Source organism: Carassius auratus, chromosome 38 (assembly GCF_003368295.1).
Source record: "Carassius auratus strain Wakin chromosome 38, ASM336829v1, whole genome shotgun sequence".
In the NCBI taxonomy this organism is placed as follows: Eukaryota; Metazoa; Chordata; class Actinopteri; order Cypriniformes; family Cyprinidae; genus Carassius; species Carassius auratus.
The window spans coordinates 13,254,482-13,272,631 of NC_039280.1; the positions used below are offsets into that span (position 1 = coordinate 13,254,482).

The 18,150-nt window shown below is 38.8% G+C and overlaps 1 protein-coding gene and 1 non-coding gene across 3 annotated transcripts in view; one reads left to right on the top strand and one right to left on the bottom strand.

Annotated features, from left to right (window-relative positions):
• Window positions 1-18,150, top strand: part of atrnl1a (attractin-like 1a) — a 300,556-nt gene that overhangs the window by 37,135 nt on the left and 245,271 nt on the right. For both annotated transcript variants that reach the window (XM_026224245.1, XM_026224246.1), the window contains exon 8: window positions 4,472-4,727. In XM_026224245.1, coding sequence (XP_026080030.1) covers window positions 4,472-4,727 — 256 coding nt within the window. The remainder of the gene's footprint in view (window positions 1-4,471; window positions 4,728-18,150) is intronic.
• Window positions 5,635-5,705, bottom strand: trnag-gcc (transfer RNA glycine (anticodon GCC)). The gene has a single exon. It is a non-coding gene; the product is annotated as a tRNA-Gly (tRNA).

The following is an 18,150-nucleotide window of genomic DNA, read 5'->3' on the forward strand; positions in this document are numbered from 1 at the left end:
TCCGCACAATAAGGAGCTCCGGATTATAAGGTGCACCTTCAATGAATGGCCTATTTTAGAACTGTTTTCATATATAGGACGCATAGAATAGAAGATACTGCAGTCAAACGTTTGACTGGGTTTGCGTTATGCATCCACTAGATGGAGCATTTTTGCATTTTTTCAACATTTTGACAGAGCGCCTTGATCATTTATTTGAGAAAATTAAGGGCTTTCAAGTGCGCCTTATAGTGCGGAAAATACGGTACTCTAATGATTTTCCACAGACTATAGACAAGATAGAAAACAATAGGTATTATTGCTGCAGTATGTACTAGGGATGCAACGATCCGATACTAGGGATCGGTATCGGCTCCGATACTGGCATTTTCTGCGGATCGGGTATTTGGCAGACAAGACTGATCCAAATCCAATATTGTGCATATACTATTCTGTGCTATTGTTGAGCCCCACGAAAGGCACAAAGACATTATAAAGTCTTTTAATGTCGTCATTGACAACATGCGCAACCAGATGTTTGAATAGTTTGAATATTCGTGTATTTTTTTGAGGGAATATTCAAACGTCTTTTTTGAGCAATTTTGACAGCCCTAACACACACACACACACACACACACACACAAACCTGGAGATTGGGGTGGACAAAAACAAACACACACCAAAATATCTTCCTTTGTATTCAACAGACCAAAGAAACTCATACAGGTTTGGAATAACTTGAGGGTGAGTAAACGATGATAGAATTTTCATTTTTGGGTGAACTATCCCTTTAAGGTATCTGACACTAAGTGTTTGCAATGGAAATGTGTACTTGTAACTAAAAATATATGATATATTTAACTTAATCCCACCGCCCCCTTCCCCGGTCCCCAAACACCACACCACCGCAAATAGAATCTAATTCTGTGGGAAACACTGGCTATACATTTAAAATAAATGTCATTTAGATTTCTGTATAAATGTATATACTTGTTTTTTCATGAATTAATTTGACAACAAAACAAAGAGCAATGTGTAACATTTTACCAGATTTTAGATTTGTTCACTTTTATTTGTAAATAAAATATTTCACTAGATTTTATAATATTATTATGCACCCGTAACCTTTCTAGAATTTAGAGGATCTTTTGCTGCTGAATTATCCTCTAACCTAGTTTATAATAGTATTTTTGTCATAGATTATGATTAGATATTTTTTTTCATTCGTTATTTTTCATAGAAATGAACTTGAATGTAGAAGATTGTGATTAACACAAAAGAGTGATGATCAGGTCAACACAGAGAAGTAGGAATGTCAACGATTAATCGATGATCAATTAATTGTCGATAAAAGATGCGATCAATTTAAGCTGTCGATGGTCAGTTAACTGATGGGGTGCATGCGGTTCATGCACACTCAATGCGCACAAGCGGCTTAGAAGTGACGCTGACAGAATAAGCATCATCAATCATCCACAATGTACAAATTAATCTTTTAATGTGATTTAAACTTTAAAACTACATTAAAATAGAAATTACACAAAAGTTCTTCAACATGGAAAGAAATAGAAAAGTAATTTCCCCAGATAATTGTTTCATATCATGCGCTTTGCAGGGCTGTGGGACACAGGACATAAAGGCTATCATACAACTTGTTAATTTGTTCCTACGACTTATTCATTTTTGGCAACTGTCCATGTTTCATTAATTTTGTTCCCTAAATAACACATGATTTAACTGAAATAAGGAAACAAACTAATAAATCGAACAAATTCTTAATTCTTTAAATCTTTAATGTCCCTCCCCGCATGTTTACCACAGTAAGAGATGCGAAAACAATGTTTAAAAGTGAAAGATAATAAAATAAGCCTGTGAAATAAGAGGGTTTAACTGTGAAGATTTAGGAAAACAAACCGTGCCTATACGTTCTTGAATTTGTGGAAATTCGTTACCAACCGGCAAACCATAACAAAGCCACATAAATGAAGGCTATAGGCTCAAACCGCACCAGAGGCAAGATCACGATCTATTTTCCAGTTAACCTATTATTCCTCTAATAAACAAAGCTTTTATACCACACTTGTCATAAACTGAGCTTATAATTAGTAAATAAATAATTTCTGTATTCAAAACTGCAATTAATAGGCGCTGTGACAGACAATGACAATAGGGTTTCAACGAGCACCACAAAACCATTTAAAGAAATGCATTCAGTGGTCTCCGTGTGGGATAGAAAACAGTCAACAAAGTAAAATGACCTCAAACGTACGGCTTACTCTCTCGATTTTATCAAATGATCATAATCATATCTATTAATTCAATAATCCTGCTACTAGCTTTTTATTCAGACTAAAATCCCTTTAATTCAAGTGAGAAAGTGTTGTGTGTGTGTGCCTTTTGCACATCCTGTCATAGGTGGCTAATTTAAACATCAATTGATCATGGAAATGATCGTTTGATTTGGAAATGATTGACATGCCTACAGAGAAGTATAGAAATTCTACATTGATTTAAAAAAAAAAATCTGTATCAGCAAATCGGATCGGTATCAGCAGATACTGAGAAATTTAGGTATCGGATCGGATCGGTTCTGAAAAAATGGTGTCGTTGCATCCCTAGTATGTACAAAAAACCTAAAAAGCACATAGAAAGCCACTGCCATCCCTCTAGCTAAGGTTTTTTGTTTGGATGAGCTTCATTTTGTTCAGATAATGAACTATAACTCGATTTAATTTTGGCTGAGATGCATGCTGTCAAGCACAACTGAGATGTATGTTTAATTTAAGAAATGGGGTGAAGTTATTCCATACACAACTGTGAATCACATTCTTTCCGACAAATTTTCCACCGCAGGGTGTTCATTTTCACCGCCAGAGCCTGTGATAATGTCTGCGGATTCAATAGAATGTTTATACTGCTAATGGTTTCTAAGATACGCTCACTGAGTCTGAAGGAAATAAGCAGGAACTTTCTCTCAGTCCACAGTGTAAACTGGTTTTTACTGGGCTGCTTTGAAGTTAGTATAATACAGCAGTGGATATACCTTTACAGCAGTTTAGTGGCCACTTGATTGTGCATATATAGGCTACATCATTCTTTTGCATGCGCAGTGCACATTATGTTTTAAATTGGCTGTTTTCATTGTGGCAAAAGGTCCCTGGCAAAGGACAAATTAAAATCATTGTTTTGTCCAAAATACACATGACTGTGTTTCACTAAGCTGTCGTCTGGCAGATGTCTTTATTTGTCGAGTGCACTTTGATGATAGGAATGCAGTTGAAGGCTACTGAATGTGAACTTGCAGAGGATTAGAGGTTGTGCTTGCTTGTGTGTGTGTGTGTGTGTACATACATATGAGTTCAGTCAGCAGAATATGAGATGGCCTTTTGCTTACTGTTTCATGAATCATGAAGCGGGTGTGCACTTTTATCTGAGCTAAAAAAAAAAATTTGATACTAATACTAATACTTCTTTTCCATTTCAATTGTCTTTAGGCCAAACATTGCCTTCAAAATATTAACAAATTACAAAACACAGGGTTGCATTTATACATACTGTATGGCATGCATGTATACACTGCCGTTCAAAAGATTGTGATCAATATCATTGCAATTTAAAATAAAGTTTGACTTTTTTATGTAATTTAAAATACAGTTTATTCCTTTAATGCAAAGCTGAATTTTCATCACCCATTACTTCTCAGTGTCACAATCATTCTGATATGCTTATTTGGTATCAATGCTGGAAACAGTTGTGCTGCTAATTTTTTTATAAATCCAACATTGATAATAAATCAGCATATTAGGATGATTTCTAAAGTATCATGTCACACTGACGACTGGAATATAATGATGCTGAATATTCAGCTTTGCATCACAGAAATGAATAATAGTTTAAAGTATAAAACAAATAGAAAACCATTATTTTAAATTGTAATATTTTCTTCTCTATTAATTTCTGAGCAATTAAATGTAGACATAGTTGTTAAAAACAATAATTTAATATTTGAATATATCTTTAAATGTAATTTGTTACTGTGATGAATGACTTGAGTTTTCATGTAATGATTACAGGACACTTATAGATAAATTGAAGTTCAGGAGATTGGTCTTTTTGAACTGGGATCAGCTCATAACCTTTCTTAACTATAAATCTGTGAACACCACGTTATGATAGTAAAGTGACTAGTTTTCCGTAGGTATACGCTCAAGTTCGAGTCTGGTTTTTGTTAATTAAAGAGATGCAGCGGTGTCACAAGGCTTGAGTTTGTTCTCCATGGAGTCCTTTCCAGGTGCAGTGTATTGATTGGCTGTTTACGCAGGAGAATATGTGCTACTGCAAAGCGGGTAAATTGGATTCCAATTTTTGCACAGCCTGAGGTGATGTAATACCTCATGCTTGCACAAGCTTTGGATAAAAAGTGTCAGCTAAATGAATAAATGTTACAAAAACTCATCCTATCATCTTAATGTCTCTGCTCTATTCTTTACAGGATGATATCTACATGTTTGGTGGGAAGCTGGAGGCAGGCTCCGGGAATGTAACAGATGAACTGTGGCTGTTTGATACACGCAGCCGGTCTTGGTCTCTTAGAACACCCAGCCCTGGGCTGCAGGTCCAACCCTTCGCTGTGGAGGGACATACTGCTCACATAGTGGACAACAGGAATGGAGAACCCATCATGGTGGTGCTTTTTGGCTATTCACCCATTTACAGCTATATCAGCCTTGTCCAGGAGTGCAACATTCGTAAGTAATGCCTTGAAATAGAATCAGAATTGCATTATTGAGAAAAATATCCTTCCCATGAACTGAGCTTGTAGTTTCATGACAGAGGCTGCTGCATTGATGTCAGTCGGAAAATAATTCAGTCATTTAAAAATGCAGGCAATTCCTTTGGCTTCCAGCAGATGGGAGTGTTTTATAACATTTAATTAGTGCAGAGCTTTAGTGATGACATGGAGAGTTGACATGGCCAGTCTCATTAAAGTGAAGGTTTTCCACTTTCTTTTTCTTTCAGTGGTATTTTCTACTTGACTTGACACAAACACACACCCACTCAAATGCACACTCGTGCTTTAGGTCATTAAGAAGTGGTGGTACGTACCTGAAATGCACTGTCTGGGATTGAACAATGATTAATGTGTCTGAGCTCTGTTGAGACTCCACTTAAATCTCTCTTTCTTATGCTTTCGCTTTCCCCCTCTTACTCTGTCTCTGGTCATACTCTCTAAATGAATACATGAGCTTATTAGAGCTGGTGAAAATGATGGCAATCGCACTCCGCTACACATGTTAAAATTGATGACATAAAGAACTTGGTGAAAGTAGCGTGATGCAATATTTGAAGAGAAGTTTTCTTAAACTTTAGATAGGTATAAATAAAGTGATGTAACAAATCAGGAAAGCAATGAAAGGCAGAGACTTCTTAACTCTGGGATCCTCTGTCTCTGTAACACTTAGTCATGTGTAATTCATCACAGATGTTCTTCCAGCGAGCAGCTAACCACAGTCTTGAAATCAGACTAAAATGCTAAATGTCCGCATGTTAGATGTAGTTACATCACAACCTTAACTTATGTTTAAAGTTAGTTGTAATGTAAGAATGTATTTTTAATTTATGTAATTTGAAAGTAGCAAGTTAAAATATAATGTTTGCATTGGCCGGGAATCGAACCCGGGCCTCCCGCGTGGCAGGCGAGAATTCTACCACTGAACCACCAATGCTTGCATGACTCGTATGTTTACTGACACGTGGTCTCCACTGGCTGCTGCTGCAGTATTTCCTCTCTTTTTTTTCCTGTTTTGAATCAATATAACAGGCTTTAATGCAAACTAGAACAAGGGGTTATCTACTCTAGGAATGGCTGAAGACACACATACAGTGGTGTGAAAAAGTGTTGGCCCCCTTCCTTCCTGCATGTTTTCACACTTTTAATGTTTCAGATCATTAAACAAATTTAAATATTGGAGATGGAGATATCAAAAGATGATAAAGGTGAATTGCACACGTCTGTATTTAGAAAACCCACTGATCTGAATACCATACTGAGGGCAGAACGCTACCACCCACCTACGTTAAAGGTGCCATATGCAGAAATTGAGGTAAAAATATCCATAACATGACCTACACGCATCAAAAGAATGAGAAGAAATAAGGACAATGATGTAATAAAAAAATGTCAAGGTATAGTGCTGCAGAGATATCAACCTTAATTAGCATTAGCATTACTAGCCCCGGCCCGACAGGTGTTGTAATACCAGTTTCGGCCGTGGGAGGCGGTATGCGGGCAACATAACCACCAGCCAACCTGCAATACACGAATAACTCGCAGGGCGTACCTGAACCTGATGTCAATCGTGTGGAAAGTACAGCCCACTACTTTCAGTTCAGAGAAGAGAGCGGAAGGATAGCTGAAGCCCTTGGCAAGAGACCAACACCCGCTACAGTGAAACAACCGCACTCGGAATCACAAATCAAATCCGATAAGAATACCAGAGTAAACATCGGCACTGCTTTTAATCGCTGGAGACAACTGATGGACCTGAAAGAAATGAGGTTCGACTCCGAACTTGCAAGTTAGATGCTGTTAGTATTTCACTAGAAGTTTGTTTTAAATGTTTGTGTATTTGTTTTCGGGAAGTTATGACATAGAAATGTATCGAAGGCTGTTCGATAAACATGCTAATGTTAGCGATGGCTAACCGTAGCTGCGTTTGATAATCAGCTAGCTATAACTTAATGTTACCCATTTTATTATATAGGGCTGTGCATGTCTTTACTCATGTACATCTCATCAGTAAAGATGCTCCTGTAATTAGGAGTATATCTCCAGCACGTGTGTTCAGATCAGGATTGCCAGGTTTTCACAACAAATCCTGCCCAGTTGCTTCTCAAAACTAGCCCAATCTCGCTTCCAGAAGGTTCCCTGATAAAACATTGCTTCCCGAGGTTAAAATATAGGTTTTTTAGCAGGGTTGCCTTGGTATAATTCGCATTTTAGGGGCTAAATATCACGTTATTTGTATTGGGGTCGCTGTGACCAGCGGACATGAAAAACAACAACCACAGACTTGGCAACACTGGTTGGCATTTACTACACAGCCGTAATTCACTGACAATCTACACAACATTGATGTTAAAATCGTAGGTGATTCTTTGTCGATTTTGAAAGCGATTTTGTGTTAGTTGTCGGTAGACTAAGGCTCTGTGCAGTAACTGCCGCTCCACCTGAACCAGTGTTGCCAAGTCTGCGGTTGTTTTTCATGTCCGCGGTTTGAAGCAATCCCAATACCAATAACGTGATATTTAGCCCCTAAAATTCTAATTTTACCAGGGAAACCCTTCCCAAAAATGTATATTTTAACCCCGGGAAGCAATTTTTATCGGGGACCTCCCGGAAACGCGATTGGGCTAGTTTTGGACTAGTTTTAAGAAGCAACTGGGCAGGATTTGTTGTGAAAACCTGGCAACCCTGATCTGAATGCACATGCTGGAGATATACTTCTAATTACAGGAGCATCTTTACTGATGAGAGGTGCATGAAAATCGCATTCGATTTTATGCACAGCCCTATGTATCATAACTAACCTGCTCTGTCTAGTCTGTTGGTCTCCGTGTCCTCTTTGCTTCGTGGTTTTTCTGTGCGTGAAAAAATTGATGTGTGGTGTGAAAGCGTGTGAAAAGAGTCAATTGCGTGTGTCTCACGGTTAATGCTTGAGAGTTGGCACATTAGTTCTCAAGCAGAATAAAGGACAGGTTGATTATTGCTGTTTAGCGTTTGTATTAATCTATGTGTCCCTGTTTGCCTACAGTAATAATAAAAATAAATAAAAATAAATTAAAAGTGATACGTGGACCAAGGTGTCTGAGATTGTTCATTTTAAGTAAAGGATCCTAATATTTCGTCCACAACAATATTTAATGAGGTTATTACTCCTTGTGGTTAGTCTGCACGAGATCAACAAGCTTGTTTGCTTTGCGGCCGCTTTAAATACAAAATAAGCATTCGATCTACGTTAGAGCGTCTGAGCGCTCACAAATCTTTCTGCAGCATCGTGAGCAGAGCGGCAAGAACGATTTTTGACGCTCTAGACGCCGGCGGTGTGAACGCACAGTTAGGCTTCGGCTATGGCTGTAGTGTTGTTGTGAAAGTAGGGGTGGAGCATAGAGACTATGCCGTTTCTCGTTTGTTACTCTAGAGTAGACCAATTCACTTTATTGAGGCATACTGCCCCCATCTGGTATGGAATGTGGAGTATGATCTGATTTTTTTTGCCAAACATTACAGATGGCACCTTTAATGGAGAATATCCCTTTTGGCCCGTTTCAAAGGATTAAATGCATATGTGACTCTAAAGACGTTTTTGATAAAAATGCTCAAGACATGATTCAAAGGTTTAAACCTGCAGTATGTAACTTTTGTAAATATATTTTTTTTTTACATATTTGTTAAGGGGGGGGGGGGGGGTGAAATGCTATTGAAATGAGTTTTTTACACTGTTAAAGAGTTGGATTCCCATGCTAAACATGGACAAAGTTTCAAAAATTAAGTTGTACGTTTGAAGGAGTATTTTTGTTCCCAAAATACTCCTTCCGGTTTGTCACAAGTTTCGGAAAGTTTTTTTCGAGCATGGCTCTGTGTGACTTTAGATGGAGCGGAATTTCCATATATGGGTCCTGAGGGCACGTCTGCCGGAAGAGCGCGTGCTCCCGTATAGCAGAGCACTGAGAGGCTGAGCACAGACATTCATTCACTGATCAGAGCGAGAGCGTCGCGAAAAGTCACAAAAGAAGTGTGTTTTTGGTTGCCAGGGCAAGACAACCCTGCACAGATTACCAAAAAAAAAACGCATTAAGGGACCAGTGGATGGAGTTTATTTTTACAGAGCATTAACGGAGTTGTGCAAGTGTTTTTGTTTGTTCCCTGCATTTCGAAGATGCTTGTTTTACAAACAAGGCCCAGTTTGACGACGGATTTGCGTATCGTTTATTTCTTAAGGATGATGCAATCCCAACGAAAAAGAGTCATGATCGTGTGTTGGAACCGCAGGCGGTGAGTAAAACTGCTTAAAATATCTCTGCCTTCTTGTTAGTGCGTCCGCCTCCCATGCCAGAGACCCGGGTTCAAGCCCCGCTCGGAGCGAGTCGTTGCTGCTGCTGCTCTCGTTCAGTTTCAGCCTCGGGGTCTGATTCTGGATCATAAATAAATGGCTGAATCTGACTGTTAGCCATGGTTTGTTTTGGATGATGGTTTTTTTTTCCTCACGGTAATGTCACAACTTCCAAACGCTCTCAACACAAAAGCGTACTGGTGCTCTTGATTCTTTAGCTCCGCCCACACGTCACGCCTCCAGCCGGTCATGTTTTTCCGGGAAAAATCGGTACAGACTATCTTTCTCTTATGAATATAATAAAACTAAAGACTTTTTGGAGTTATGAAGGATGCAGTACTACTCTATAGGTACTAAGATTAACAGGATATTGAGTGAAAACGAGCATTTCACCCCCCCTTTAAACCTGTCATTATGTCCTGACAGTAGAATATGATACAGATAATCTGTGAAAAAATCAAGCTCCTCTGGCTCCTCTCAGTGGTCCTATTGCCATTTGCAGTTACTGACCGCTCCCGGTAAGAAAACAACCAATAGCCGCATTTCCACTGTCGGGCCAGTACAAGCCAGGGCTTAAAGCGGGCCGGGCGGGGCTCAAAGCCCCGGGCCAGTAGCACCGAGGCCAGAATAGCGCAATGTTTCCACAGTGGAACATGATAAAAGCGTCCGTTTGTTTGCATGCTTTGTTATATATTCAAATTCAAAAGCATCGATGTTTTAACTATAGAATAAGTGATACATTGATCATATTGATTTAATTTATCAGGACTCAAAATTAATCACACATAAATACAATTATTTCTATTTTATTTATTTTTAATGCTCATGAAAATAGCCTGCTTATTCAGTCGAGTCTGTTTCTGTTTATTAGCCACAATAGCTGTCATATTTAGAATGAATGATAATATCTCTATTTTTCTAAAAGCTCCCGAACAAAAAATATTATTAGGCTATATTCTTTTATGATAGGTAACGTGAGAAAAACTCTCGAGACGAGGCTTGTGACAGATAATAAAAGTTACTTAAAGGGTTAGTTCGCCCAAAAATGAAAATTATGTCATTAATAACTCACCCTTATGCTGTTCCAAACATGCAAGGCCTCCTTTTATCTTCGGAACACCGTTTAAGATATTTTAGATTTAGTCCGAGAGCTCTCAGTCCCTCCATTGAAGCTGTGTGTACGGTATACTGTCCATGTCCAGAAAGGTAAGAAAAACATCATCAAAGTAGTCCATGTGACATCAGAGGGTCCGTTGGAATTTTTTGAAGCATCGAAAATACATTTTGGTTCAAAAATAGCAAAAACGACGACTTTATTCAGCATTGTCTTCTCTTCCGTGTCTGTGTGAGAGAGAGTTCAAATCAAAGCAGCTGGATTTCCGGTTCGCAAACGAATCATTCAGTTCACCAAATCGAACTGAATTGTTTTAAACGTTTCGCATCTCTAATACGCATTACTCCACAAATGACTCAAGCTGTTAACTTTTTTAATGGGGCTGACACTCCCTCTGAGTTCAAACAAACCAATATCCCGGAGTAATTCATGCACTCAAACAGTACACTGACTGAACTGCTGTGATGAACACCGAGCCGAGCCAGATAACGAACAATAGACTGACTCGTTCACTAGTGAAGAACCGTTTCTGTCAGACGCGTCCGATTCGTGAACCAAGGAGCTGATGATACTGCGCATTGTGTGATTCTGAACTGATTCTTTTGGTGATTGATTCTGAACTGATTCTGTGCTAGTGTTATGAGTGCGGGTAAACCGAAGGCTTGAAACAAGGGCAATCATCGCCAATGACGCCATTACGTTGAGCGTAAAAGAACTGGTGAACCATTTTCTTCAACCGGTTTATTGAATCGAACTGTCCGAAAGAACTACTGGTGATCCGAACACCGATGCAACCGGTTCTTCACTCGTGAACGAGTCAGTCTATTGTTCGTTATCTGGCTCGGCTCGGCTCGGTGTTCATCACAGCAGTTCAGTCAATGTACTGTTTGAGTGCATGCATTACTCCGGGGATATTGGTTTGTTTGAACTCAGAGGGAGTGTCAGCCACATTAAAAAAGTTAACAGCTTAAGTCATTTGTGGATTAATGCGTATTAGAGATGGGAACCGTTTAAAACGATTCAGTTCGATTTGGTGAACTGAATGATTCGTTCGCGAACCGGAAATCCAGCTGCTTTGATTTGAACTCTCTCTCACACAGACACGGAAGAGAAGACAATGCTGAATAAAGTCGTCGTTTTTTGCTATTTTTGGACCAAAATGTATTTTCGATGCTTCAAAAAATTCTAACGGACCCTCTGATGTCACATGGACTACTTTGAAGATGTTTTTCTTACCTTTCTGGACATGGACAGTATACCGTACACACAGCTTCAATGGAGGGACTGAGAGCTCTTGGACTAAATCTAAAATATCTTAAACTGTGTTCCGAAGATAAAATGAGGCCTTGCATGTTTGGAACAGCATAAGGGTGAGTTATTAATGACATAATTTTCATTTTTGGGCGAACTAACCCTTTAATAAATACACGATTGTGATAGAGAATGAGGAGCTGACATCTGATTTCTTCAAGCGATCATATTTTACCATGTTTACTATGGTAACATGTTTAGCGTGCATATCTTTTTCATCGCTTATAAATATTTCAGCCTTGTATGGTGATTCTATAATCCACATTGGATCAATTTATTTCAAACACTTGCTGAAAAGACTGAAAGAGAGTTTTAAGCTCGACTTATTTAAAAAAGTGTTTAATGCTGGTGTTAAAGCTGTTATCTTTCTGAAATGATCCTCAGCGCAGACTCTCTATTTTTATAAAAGCTCCCAAACAAAAATCATTATTATATTTTGATGATGTGCAACGTGGAGCTAAACTCACGACAGATAAAATGTTACTTAATAAATACTAGGGCCGGGACTCGATTAAAAAAATTAATCGAATTAATTGGAGGCTTTGTAATTAATTAATCGAAATTAATCGCATTTTAATCGCATATAAATATTTGATCTGAGAACAGTGCGAAGTAATTTTTTTTCACATGGATTTATAGTATACCATTGAATAATGACTGAATACATAAACTTAAGCAACAAAATATTGTTTATTTTTGTTCAACCAAATCTAGCAGACCAGTGCAATTTTTACCATTAAGTGTACCAATAGCATATTTAGAAACAATTTAGAAATAGTACATTTCAGAAATTCAGGAAGCTTATAGGTGCTGGAACCTTCTGTAAAGTGTTTTTTAAGTAATACACAATACTGTCAATTACATTCAGAACATTGGAAACACTGACTATTAGAAAACATCTCTCTGTTGCTTCAGAGGCCATAACATACTAAGTCCAACTCTCAACAACCTTGGCCAAAACAATAAAGATTTTAACATAAACTGCCAGTTGCACCAACAAAATAATACATAGTTCAACATAAAGTGTAAAGTCCACGCTAGCTGCTATATGTTTTGCGTTGAGGTGATACTTGAGGTTCGATCATGTGCTGCGGTGATATGCGAACGCTAGTTGGTGCTTCAGTATAATCGGTCCGCCGAAACTCATCCAGTGAGAAACGTTCTAGGTGCAAAAATAAGTTATTAAAAATGCGGCAATTTTTTTTCTGTAACTAATTAATCTTAATTAACGCGTTATTTTTTGTGTAATTAATTAATCTCAATTAACGCGTTAAAGTCCCGGCCCTAATAAATACACAATTGTGATAGAGAATAAGAATCTGACGTCTGATTTATCCAAGCGGTCATATTTACCATGTTTACTATGATAACGTTAATGTTTAGCGTGCATAGTCTTTTACATCGCTTATAAATATTTCTGCCTTGTTTAGTGATTATAATCCACATCGGATCAAGTTATTTCAAACACTTGCTGCTAACTAAGAGTGAGTTTTGAGCTCAACTTATTTTAAAACGTCTTTAATGCTGGTGTTACAGCTGTTATCTTTCTGAAATGATCCGCGCTGACGCTCTCCAGGCGCGGTGAAACTCCGCCTTTGTTAATAACCCCTCCTCTAGCCCCAGCTGGCCCGCTTTGGCCCAAGGTTTTTATCGGGCGAAAATACCCTGGCCGTTGGCCCCGAGGAAGCCCCTGCGAGGCACGATCAAGCCCCGGAAGTGACAGTGGAAACGCGACTGGCCCTGGCACGCACTAGCACGCCCGGTCTTAGCTCAATAGTGGAAACACGGCTAATCAGAGCTGCGGTCCATAACTTTGTTTGTGTTCAAAATGTAGAAAAAATTATATAATAAGCGAGTACACCATGAATTCATTTTCCAAACCGTGTTTTTAGCTTGTCCTGAATCTGTCACGCCCCCGGGCTGATCTGTCTGTTTTTCCCCATAGTGTGTGTGTTGTTTACACTTACCATGTGCTTCTGTGTCACCGTGGTGCCCGTCCCCGCCCTCTTGTTTCATTATTATCTTGTTATTGGTCACCATCACCTGCTCTGCATCATGATAATCACTCCTTCTCTATTTAGTCTCCTCATGTGTGCTGTCTGTTATCAGATCGTCGAGTTGTTCTCGACCATGTCTCAGCTTTGTCCACATCTCTTGTTTAGCCTGCACAGAGATCGTGCCCATTTTGTTTTCATCCTCTAGTTTTGTTTTTTCCCACTTCCTCCTGCTTTCAGGCAGCTTTACTCTCCAGCCTTCCGTGTTAGTGAGAACCGATCGCTGTCACTCCTCTTCTTAGCCGCGCCGCAGCACGCCACAAGTTGTCGGAGCTGACTGCCCAGCTCCAGGAACTTCGGAGACAGACATCTGCCAGATCGCGCCACCAGTTTTCCGCCTCAACAGCGCCCTCGCCTCCCTGTCAGTTTATCTGGGCATTGCATCAGAGGATTTCCAAGTGGAATTCGTCCAGGAGGCTCTTTTGGATCTGCTCCAGACTGCCCTGTTCCTGGATAGTTTTTGTTTGTTCATTTTTTATTTTATTTTTTCTGTCTTTTTGAAATTAAGCCCATCTAATAAACTGACCTTTTGAGCACCTGCAACTGAGTCCCAGTCTCGCCTTGACAGAATCACTAGGGTGCACCTATAATAAGTGTTTATATTCTGACTATGTAAGATTGCTTCGGGGGTACCGTGGCGGAGTAACCCAGTACCTTTGTGATTCTTCATAGACATAAACAGAGAGAAGTAGTTCCGGCTACGATGTTCTTCCGCAAGACTCAAGCAGTTATGTTTATTAACCGCTAGAGTGTCAAAAGTTACCAACTGCAGCTTTAAGAAAAGAGGATATAAACACAAGACCTTAGATACAGTAGAGTTAAAGAAATTAGTAGAGAACAGCTGTTGGTTCAGAAACAGAGGCAACAACAAGAGCCAAACCAAGTTTATTTTGTTACACAATACAGTACTCAAGCCAAAAAGATAAAGCAAATAATCATGAAGAATTGGGACATAATAAAAAGTGATACTGTCTTGAGAGATGCACTGCCGGAGGTACCTACTATCACTTTTAAACGAGCTCCTATTTTAAAAGATAGTCTTGTGAAAAGCTATACAGTATAAAACACTGTACTGTACTTCTGTACAGTATAAAACTTGGCTAGGCACAAAAAGAGGTAATTATATGTGTTGAAACTGTAATCATTGTAACAATATGGTCAAGACTAATACTTTTACAGATGTGACATCAAATCGTGAATACAGCATATACTCATTTATTAATTGTAATACCTCATTTGTTGTCTGTAGACTAGAATGTTATTGTGGCTGTTTTTATATTGGAAGAACCAAGCGTAAGCTTAAAGAAAGATTAGCAGAGCACAAATATGCTATAAGAACAAGTAACCACCAATAACCTATGGCTCTACATCACAAAGAGGCGAACCACAAAAATAGCAATACTCTAAACATCTTTGGGATAGAACATGTTAATATATCACCAAGAGGGGGAGATAGACTCAAAAAACTTTTACAAAGAGAATCCTTTTGGATTTATAATTTAAAAGCTAGTCAATACCCTGGTCTAAACTTGAAATTGGATTTTTCCCTTTTTTTAACTGACTATATGCACATGTCAGTGTTTTGCTATATGTATCTATCTATTTTGATATTTCAAATGGTATCTTGATGTGGAAAGTGGTAAAACAGAGAAATTGTAAAATTATTCAACATCTGAGACTGCAAATATTTATTAGAGGATGAAATTAAATGATATATTTTTCACAATGTAATTTTTTCTGTAATTTGTCTTATACAAAGCAACCTTTTGCTTTATGTATCTATTTATATTGTTATTTTAAACTATCTTGATGCAGGAATTGGTAAAATATTGAAAATGTGACATGTCTTATCTAAAGTAACTTTAGATGTTGTAATTGCTCTCTGTCAGGTGATACCTGTGCAGTAGAGCTGCAACTAACGATTATTTTTTCTGTCGACTAGTCTAACGATTATTTTTATTACAAAAAAAAATTTATCTAATGTTCTTTTTTATTATTCTTTTTAATTAGCTAATGAATCCTTTGGATAACTTCACAAAAGAAATATAAGTACAACTTCTAATATAATATTTCAACCTTTATTCATTTTCAACCAAGGGTTTGTGACTGTTGTCTCACGGCGCGCTGTCTTTTAAGGGGCCGTTCACATATCGCGTCTTTTGCGCGCTCAAGTACGTTATTTCCAATGTAGGCGCGCGATATGCGTGCTCATAATGGAAGCGACGCGGTTGTGACGTGCACACGGTGCGACACGCTCGTTTTTCCAAGGCGCGTCCGCACCGCATCGAGTTAAAAACATCTCAACTTTTCAGAATGCCGCAAGCGCAAGAATATCAGACCTGAACCATGAAGTTGGTCACCAGATCACACGGTAACCAGTTAAACCATAACACCGGAGAGTGCCAAGATGTTTTCCTCTGAGGTACTTGCGCATCGCAGTTGTGCTGCCGTGGTACACCATATCAGTTTTGCAAAGGGAACAAAGGGCCATTTTATTTGTCCTCTGTTTAAAGTATTCCCACACTTTTGATAACAGTGGTCTCTGTTTTTGTGATAGAATGCAACTTTCTCTATTCCCAGTATGCCGAGATGTAAACAAACAGTGTGGCGCATCGACACATTTCACACATGTCGGCGTATTTTTGTAGTCGACGTAATTGATGACGTCGGCGCGTCGTTGCAGCACTACTGTGCAGATGAGCACCTGTGCTTTTAGGTCATGTAACCACATGCAGATATATAGCATGCAGTATACAGGCTGCCATTTAGAATTTGCCCTGAAGAAGGCCACAGAGGCCGAAACATGTTGGCATGTTTTTAATGGATAGCCAAGTTTAAATAAAGGCTTTTAAACTTAAATTCCTTGTGAGTGCCTTAGAACCACTGTTTATTTGGGAAACATTTTGGATCTCCTAGCTGAAGAGCACTATAGGAATACACTCCTCAGTACCCAAGTAGCACTCCTAGTAACTTGTTTTTAAATGAAGATTTTTATTATTTATGGAACACAAAATTCAAGAAGTGTTTGCCCCCCTGTTCAATTTCTCCAGCCAGACCCAGGCCTGATTATTGCCACACCTGTTCACAATCAAGAAATCTCTTAAATAGGACCTGCCTGACAAACTGAAGTAGACCAAAAGGTCCTGAAAAGCTAGACATCATGCTGAGATCCAGAGAAATTCAGAAGCAAATGAGAAAGAGAGTAATTGAGATCTATCAGTCTGGACAAGGTTATAAAGCCATCTGTAAAGCTTTGGAACTCCAGTGAACCACAGTGAGAGCCATTATTCACAAATGGCAAAAACATGGAACAGTGGAGAACCTTCCCAGGAGAGGCCGGCTGACCAAAATTACCCCAAGAGCACAGCAACGACTCATCCAAGAGGTCACAAAAGACCCCACAACAACATCCATAGAACCGCAGGCCTCAGGTCCGCAGGTCAGTGTACATGACTCCACCATAGGAAAGAGACTGGGCAAAAATTCCAAGACAAAGACTGCTGCTGAGCAAAAAGAACATAAAGGCTCATCTCTGGTTTGCCAGAAAACATCTCGATGATCCCCAAGACTTTTGGGAAAATACTCTGGACTGATGAGACAAAAGTTTAACTTTTTGGAAGGTGTATGTTCCATTTGTGGCCTCTCAGTTAAATACTTAAATCTTACTTTGCACAATCTTTTTGAGGCCCTCCAATCTGGCTTCCGCAAACTGCATAGTACTGAAACAGCATTGGTTAAAGTCACCAATGATTTGTTAATTGCTGCTGACTCTGGCTCTCTGTCAGTCTTGATTTTACTCTATCTTAGCACAGCTTTTGACACTGTAGACCATTCTCTTTTACTCTCTTGATTGGAAAAAGTTTTTGGTGTTACTGACACTGCTTTAAATTGGTTCAAGTCGTATCTGTCAGATCATAGGCAGTTTGTGTCCCTGGGTGGTTGCAGGTCCAATATTGGCTCAGTCCAGTTTGGTATTCCAAAGGGTTCAGTTTTGAATCCCTTACCTTTTTAGTATGTACATTTTTCCCCCTTGGGCTATTTCTAAGATCCCCTTGGTCTTAAGTTTCATTTTTACGCAGATGACACTCAGACTTACATTCACTCAAAACCTGGTGATAATTCGGATGCTGCCTTTCTTGAACGGTAGTAAAATATTAGTGGTAAAAAATGTGGATGTATCAAAATTTTTGTCTCAACAGTGACAACACTGAAGTTATGCTGATTGGTTCACCCCATCAAATACTTAAAGCTAGTATTTTACACTTAAAAGATGGATTGGTCTATTATGGAGTTTCAAGCTAAATTAAAAAATCTCAGGGTGATATGTGATTCAAACTTAACTTTTGATCCTCATGTTCAGAACATGGTTAAAGTATAATTTTTTCACCTTAGAAACATTGCAAGACTGTGTTCCATGTTATCTTTTTCCGTGGCTGAAAAACTGATCAATATGTTTGTCTTTTCTCGAATTCACTACTGTAATGCTTTGCTTTGCTGGGGTCTCGAAATCTACTCTAAACAAATTGCAGTATGTTCAAAACGCAGCTGACAGAATCCTGACAAGTGAGCACATATCTCC